General features: G+C 53.6%; 1 protein-coding gene across 3 annotated transcripts in view; it reads right to left on the bottom strand.

The window, feature by feature from the left end:
- Positions 1–7,151, bottom strand: part of DLGAP4 (DLG associated protein 4) — a 64,001-nt gene that overhangs the window by 26,138 nt on the left and 30,712 nt on the right. For 2 of the 3 annotated variants that reach the window (XM_040638260.1, XM_040638261.1), the window contains exons 3-4: positions 4,721–4,809; positions 3,767–4,179 (exon numbers count right to left, since the gene is read on the bottom strand). In XM_040638260.1, coding sequence (XP_040494194.1) covers positions 3,767–4,179; positions 4,721–4,809 — 502 coding nt within the window. The remainder of the gene's footprint in view (positions 1–3,766; positions 4,180–4,720; positions 4,810–7,151) is intronic. The other variant, XM_040638262.1, reaches the window with a different exon arrangement.

Genomic DNA, 7,151 nt, shown 5'->3' with positions numbered 1-7,151 from the left:
AAAAAAAAAAAAAAAGAAAATGAAAAGACAACTTACAGAATAGAGAAAATATTTGCAAATCACAAATTTAATAAGGGCCATTATTCAGAACATATAAAGAACTCTTGCAACTCAACAACAAGAAGACAACCCAGTTAACAAATGGACAGGGGAGGCCTGGGTGGCTCAGATCATTGAGCGGCTGCCTTCCGCTCAGGTCATGATCCCAGGACCCTGGGATCGAGCCCCGCATCGGGCTCCCTGCTCAGCGGGGAAGCTTGCTTCTCCCTCTCCCCCTGCCTGCTGCTCCCCCTGCTCGTGCTCTCTCCCTCTTGCTCTCCCTGTCAAATAAATAAATAAAATCTTAAAAAAAAAAAAAAAAAGGAAAAGAACAAGAGCTGGCTTTGTCCATGTTTAAAAAAAAATCATGAAAAAGGAACAGAGGAAGAACGACCTCTTATATGAATGGCCATAGTAAACATTTGATGGACAGAGTTTGGTGATAAAGTCAGAAAAACCTCTGAATCTCCACAGATTTCTCCAACAAAAATGTAAAAAGAGCCGACAGGTATATGCAAAGATGCTCGACATTAGTAGCCATCATGGAGATACAAATTAAAACCACAAGATGCTACTTCATGTCCACTAGGATGGCTCGATTCAAAAGACCAGTGACTGCAAGTGTTGGTGAAGATGTAGAGAAATGAGAATCCTCATATTCTGGCGGGAATGTTAAATGGTGCAGCCCTGATGACAACAGTTGGGCACGTTCCTCAGAGATTTAAACACAGAGTTCCCATATGATCCAGCAATTCTACTCCTAGGCATGTATCCAAAAGAAATGAACATACGTCCACACACACACACACAAGTGTTCATAGCAGTGTTACAGATACTAGCCCAGAAGTGGAAACAACCCAAATGTCCATCAACAGATGAATGGATAAAATGAAGTACCCCCATGAAGTGGGGGAGTATCCAGCAACAAGGAAGGACGTGCTGGTAGGTGCTACGACTTGGATGAACCTTGCGAACATTATGCAAAATGAAACAAGCCAGACACGAAAGACCACATATTGTATGATTCCATCTGCATAAGTATTCAGAAGAGCATATCCCCTGAGGCAGAATTCGTGGTTGCTGAGAGGTGAGGAGGAGGAGGGAATGAGGAGTGACTACGAAGTTACGGGGTTTCTTTCTGGAGCGATGAGAATGAAATCAGTAGTGATGGCTGTACAACACTGAGTGTACTAACTGCCACTGAACGGTACACCTTAAAAGGGTGAATTTCATGGCTTGTGAATCCTAGATCAATAAAGCTGTTACAGTGTGAAAAAAGAAAAGAAAAAGCCTTCCAGAAAGACAACTGAAAGACAGATATGAGGAAGAAAAGATCAGAGGCTGAGGCTCCATCCGACAGGTCCCACATCTGAGTGATGGGAGTTTCGCAGAGAAAACAGAACAGATCCAAGTGCATAAATTATTTTTAAAAAGTAAATGCAAGGTGGGCGGGGCGCCTGGGTGGCTTGGTCAGTGAAGTGTCTGCCTTCGGCTCAGGTCATGATCCCAGGGGCCTGAGACCCAGCCCACGTCGGGCTCCCTGATCAGTGAGGAGTCTGCTACTCCCTCTCCCTCTGCCCCTCCCCCTGCTTGTACTCTCTCGCTTGTACTCTCTCACTGTACTCTCTCAAATAAATAAAATCTTAAGGAAAAAAAAGTTAATGCAAGGCTATTTCTCAAAAACAAAAGACCTGTGTCTCCACCCAGAAAGGGCCTATCTGCTGCTGCCACATGAACAAAGCCCCTTTCCTCGGCGCGGCACTGAGAAAGTTCACAGGAGAGGTCAAGTGAAGAGCCTAACAGCTTCCATCAATAAAAAAACACAAAGGCTTGAGAAGTGGAATGCATCAAACTTTTCAGTACAAGTAAGGGAAGCTAAACACAATACAGCCTTGAAGATTCAGAGGGAAAATGATTTTCAGCATTATGTTTATTGGTACGTATATATAGATTATAGGTGTGTGTGTATATATATAGGTTATATATATATATCTACCTTTAAACATATACATTTACGTATATAATTTATTATTTTCAACTTTACAACCAGCCCAACCATGTGAGGTCTGAATAAAGATAGGCAGTTTCCAAAAATTTATCTCGAATTAATTGAAGGTGTGTGCCAGCAAAATGAGGGACGACAGCCAAGAAAGCAGGAGGCCATGTGGTCTGGAAAGCGGGGTGTCCACCATGGGACAGTGGCCAAGGGCAGTCCCAGGTGATGAAAAGTGAATTCTGTGGACAGCAGCTAGGCAGCAGGCCCAGAGAATAACCTGGCCAGACGAGAACAGGGCACCAGGGCAAATCTGAAATCATGAGTTTATGGGATACGTGTGCAGGTCTGGGAGACAGCATAGATGCGGGCTGGTGGATGTGGTGGCACGCGTGGGAAAGCAGCAAGAGCTGAGAAAACGAAGGGCATGAAAAAGATGAGCCAGTCCTTCATTTTAGGAAAAAGAAAATGCGGAAAAGGAAATGAAATCATCATACGGTATTAGGCTCTGCAGTGAACAGTATTTCCATGCTCACGGTGCCCAGAACTGCCGACGGTTACTTAACCCCCAACTGTGATGTCCGACACGGAGGGTCGCGCCCAGGAGGCCGACGTGGCAAAGCTAACCGCTCACTGCTTAGAGCAGGAAATCAGTACATGGTGATGACGAATTTGAGAGGAAATAAAAGGTAATCCCATGTAAAAGACAAAAAGCTGCAGTAGCAGGCGAACACTAGAACGCACAGCTGCCCAGAGCTGTGGGCAGGGAAGGCGGAGGCCGGGCCGCAGGCTACCTGGTTCCTGCTGGAAGGCTTTCAGTGCGTTCTCTGGGCCTTGCCTCCACTCTGACTCGTTCAATACTCTTACTGTGAAAAGTTCTTAGGTACACAGCTCTCGACTGTTCTCTGCACAGCAGCAGGTGTGACATCAAAGCTGGGACACTGGCCTAGAGGGCCATGGATACGGACCCATCCCAGGTGGCTCTCCTCAGGCCCCACGCCATCCATCCCTTCTGGATACTCTAGAGACCTGTCCTTCCTGCACGTTCTCTGGAGAGGGCCCTCACTGAGGACGAGCTGTGGCTCCTGGGGCCATGGCCTGGAACTTCCCAGGGGCCACCCCTCTCCTGTTATCAACTACCTGTGAATCTAGGCTCCCTGCCTATTTTTAGCTCTTTCTGGGACTCATTTCTTGGAGGAATAGGCACAGTATAGACAGAAACAGAAGTCGGGGGGGGGAGTAGCTGGCTTCTGTGTCCCCCCCCTGCACAGGTCCTCACATGCTACTGAGGCCCGAGGTTAGATCCTTGGGGCGTGGCATATAGTAGGCACCCAATAAGGAGCTGCTGTAGGCATAAGTATGGTACCAGCTGTCTCTGTGTTCGCCACTTCTTTGGGCCCTCCCGTGCATGGCCACCTTCAGTCCTCACAAACGCTCATGCAGTTGGAGGGCAGGAGTATCTATCTCTCCGTTACACAGAGGAAACTGAGGCTGGGAGGCACCTGACTACGGTCACTTCACGAGGAAGGGAAGAGCTGGCCTTCAAGCCTGGGTGTGGCTGAGCCCACAGCCTGTACTCCCAGAAATCCTTCCCGGATAAAGGTTAGGTTAGGCAGATAGAGGGAAGGAACGAAGGGAAATACGTGGTGAGCTCACAGCCGACTCAAGAAGGGAACCTGAGGCACGAGCCGGGCCCCTTCTCTCCAGCCCGGGGGCCGTCCCTGCGGCACTCACCTTCTTCAGAGAGGTTGTTCTCTTTGGTCTCCTTGTCCATCTGGCAGCACCAGCCCTCCAGCCGCTCCGTTTCTGCCTGAAGTAGCTTCAAGAACCAGTAGCCGTCCCGGCGGCAGGGCCCCGGCTGCGCTGGCTCTGCTGGGGAGCTGGAGGAGGTCTCGAGCCAGGGGTCGGGCGGGGGCAGCGAGGAGGCCTCTAGGGCAGGGTCGCTGTTGTCTCCATAGGAGAGGTTGCGCTTGATCTGGGCAATCTTGGGGGCCTGCCGAGGGCCAGCATCGATGCTGATGGAGTTGGGGTGTGGGGTACAGTCCGGGAGGCTCCTCTCAGATGACTTACAGCTTGAGTCATTGGCATCCTGGGTATCTGAGTCGGTGTCCCGTCGGGAGGACATGCTGTGAGAGGGGGCGCTGCTTCTGGGGGTGGGGGTGGGGTGAAGTAGGGTGGGGACAGGAAGAGGTGAGAGTCACCAGGAGGGCCAGAGACCAGAGGCCACCCCGACCCGGACACACGGGAGACAGAGAAACGGATGCATCGTCTGCTCACCATGCGCCTGAAGCGGGTCCCACGGCCCCCATCTCATTCTCTGCTCAGCCCTTGCCCCACCCGTCCGCGCCCACACGCGCACACACACACACGGACAAGGTCATAAGGTTGCCTGTTTACTGCAGTGGGGCCAGGAAGACCACCAACATCAGGGTGCTGGGCTATGTCTCTGCTGGCCTCGGCCCCCCGAGGGCTGATTAATCTCGCAGAGCAAGCGCTCACTGGCCCGCCCGCCTGCCTGCCCAGCCTCCCATGCCTGGGCCGCTGCCCGAACCCCAAACCCAGCTTGGTTATTAGAAATCCAGCGAGGAGAAGTGGGTTAGGGAGAGCAGGAGGAGAAGGCGCAGGAGAGGTGAGAGCAGAGGGAGGGAGAGGAGGGGGAGAAGCAGCCACCACCTCTGTGCGACTTACCGCCAGTCGTCCTCTACCTGAACCCCGATGGACTGGAATTTGGTAGCGGGACTGGGCTCCTCTTTTGGCACTGGCTGAATGCAGTCAACCTTATTGAAGGACAACGACAGCGACGGCACGGAGACAAAGACAAAAATAAAAAACAAACACCACACTTGCTGCTGAAATTCACATTAGTGGGACGACGCAGAAGGACAGACAGACACGAGGCATGCGGACACTGCACGTGGGCCCGAGGCCGGACCCAGTGAAGCCGGGCACTGCTCATTCGCGCGGAGGCGGGCGGGCAGGTGGGCGGGAGGTGGGATGGGGTGGAGATGACTGGCTTTCCCTACTCTGAGGAGGGTGCCATCACATCGATTGCTTTGGGTCCGTTGTCCTCCGAGAGGTGGGAACCGTTCCTTCTAGTCCTCTCCTTTACACGCATCAGAGAGAAGAAAAAAAAGAAGGACGACGAGAGAGAAAGAAAACACACACACACACACAAAGCCACAGCCGTTATCTGGTGTAGTCGAAGCTGGGGGCTGTCTTGAGGCAAAGATCTCTCCCCCAACCCTGCAGCTGAAGGGCAGGCTGGAGGCGCCTGTCTCAGGGCCAAACCTTGGACAGCGGTTCTGGATTGGAAACTGCCCCCGAGGTGAGAGCCAGTGAGGTCCCAGGACGCTCTGGGATGCCGGGCCTGGATGGCTGAGGTTATCTTCAGCAGTGGGTGGGCCTGGGGAGCAGTAGGAAGGGCCAGGGCCAGGGCCAAGTGCAAAAGCTAGCACTTTTTCTACACTCCTGTGAAGTGGAAGGAAACCCGGCAGCAGTCATGCCCCGAGTCTGCCTTTCTTCTCTGGGACCAAGATGCGTGGCCATGGAGCAGCCAGGCCAGCCCTTCCATCACTGCTCATGAATGAGGGAGAACCCACACTTCACCTAGGGCTTGAGGTACCAAGGGGGTGGGATGAGGGTTGTCAGGGTATCCTTGGAAATTGGGCACTCCCAGTCCCTTGTCTTCACAGATGTGACAGGGGCTGTGGAGGCTTTCTGGGGCAGGGGCCGGGCGCCAGGCTCCTGGCCACGGGGACACAGCTGCGCTTCTCCTGCAGCAAGTTTCCACTCGGGGAGCGCAGAGTCACGATCTCAAAGAGCTGCAACAAGAGCTTGGCATGGGGGTGTGGGTGAATCCCAGGAAGGGGAGGCCCAGGATGGACTCAAGAGCTAGGATCCTCATCCCCGTGTGAATTTCTGGATGAAAGGAATCAATGGTGAGCTCAGCTCAGACCTGAAAAGACAGGAGCCTCTGGTTTGGCCAAGGAGAGGGTGAGGCTGCCCAAACAACAACCCTGGGTGGTCAAGACCAAGACACTAGGCTACTTGCGATGTCCCCAAGAATCCCTCTTGGAGCAGCTGCACGGGGCAGGGGCTGGTCTCCTTACAAAGGAACCCAGAAACCACTAGTCTCCTGGACAACTCTGTTCCTGTAGTTGTGGGCAAACTGAAGCCCTGAGTTGCCTCTTAGGGGGGAAATAATTCAGGCCAGGGCAAAAAACTGGCTAGTGAGCCTTCTCTGGTCCGAGCCATTTGGTCTTCCTCGTGTCTCAAGTTCCTTGGGCATTCTAGCGTTCTGCCATCCACTCGACCACATCCGGTTGCTCAGGGGTGGCTGAGGAAATGGGGAGCCCTTGCACCCTAAGCCACAACACACACCAGCTTGACCTCCCTGAGGGCTCCGCCTTCCCCAAGCTCAAGGCTCACTGTAGCTGCCCTCCCTTCCTCCCTGCCCTGAGTGTGGTCCACTTTAGTCTGGAGGTCCGGCCAGAGCAGGGAGAGTCCTCACTCTGGACTCAGAGCACTCTTGAATCCTGTGAGGCAGGGCTCCAGCTGCCCCAGTCCGGAGACAGAATTGCTGCTGTCCGGTACACGCAAGAGGCGCAGTGAAGCAGTGGAGGGGAGCTGGTGTGCCCTGTCCTGCCGCGTGCCACAGCCGTGGGTGTACAGCGAGTGTGGCTTCCAGGACGGTCTGCTGGCTTTGGCTACTTGGTCCTGGGGAAATATCTGCCTAGATCCTTTCCCATGGAGGGAGGCATCAGGACCAGCATCACACTTCTCAATTTGAAACGGGCCTGGTGCCTCGAGCCACCTACCTGTCCCCAAGGCCCGAGAGGGCTCTGGGTAAAGTTCCCCTCAAGCAACCCCCATGGCTCAAGGGCTCTGGGTCCCGGGCCCCAGGCCCATCGGCATCTAGGCTCCAAGCTGCTCCCGCCGCCAAGCGGGGCGGTGGCCTCCGCACCCGAGCTGACCTTGGATTAGAGAACTGTTAGGCCAGTCCCACCTCCCACACGTCGACTGGCAGGGCAAAGGGTGGAGTGGACAGACAGACAGTGGACAGGCAAACAGTGGACAGGAGATGGCTGGCTGAGTGTAACTACATTCACTGGGACAGCCC

The sequence above is a fragment of the Ursus maritimus genome, unplaced genomic scaffold (assembly GCF_017311325.1).
Source record: "Ursus maritimus isolate PB19 unplaced genomic scaffold, ASM1731132v1 scaffold_22, whole genome shotgun sequence".
NCBI lineage: Eukaryota > Metazoa > Chordata > Mammalia > Carnivora > Ursidae > Ursus > Ursus maritimus.
The sequence above is the reverse complement of the archived record's forward strand: the minus strand, read 5'-3'. Positions and strand labels throughout refer to the sequence as shown.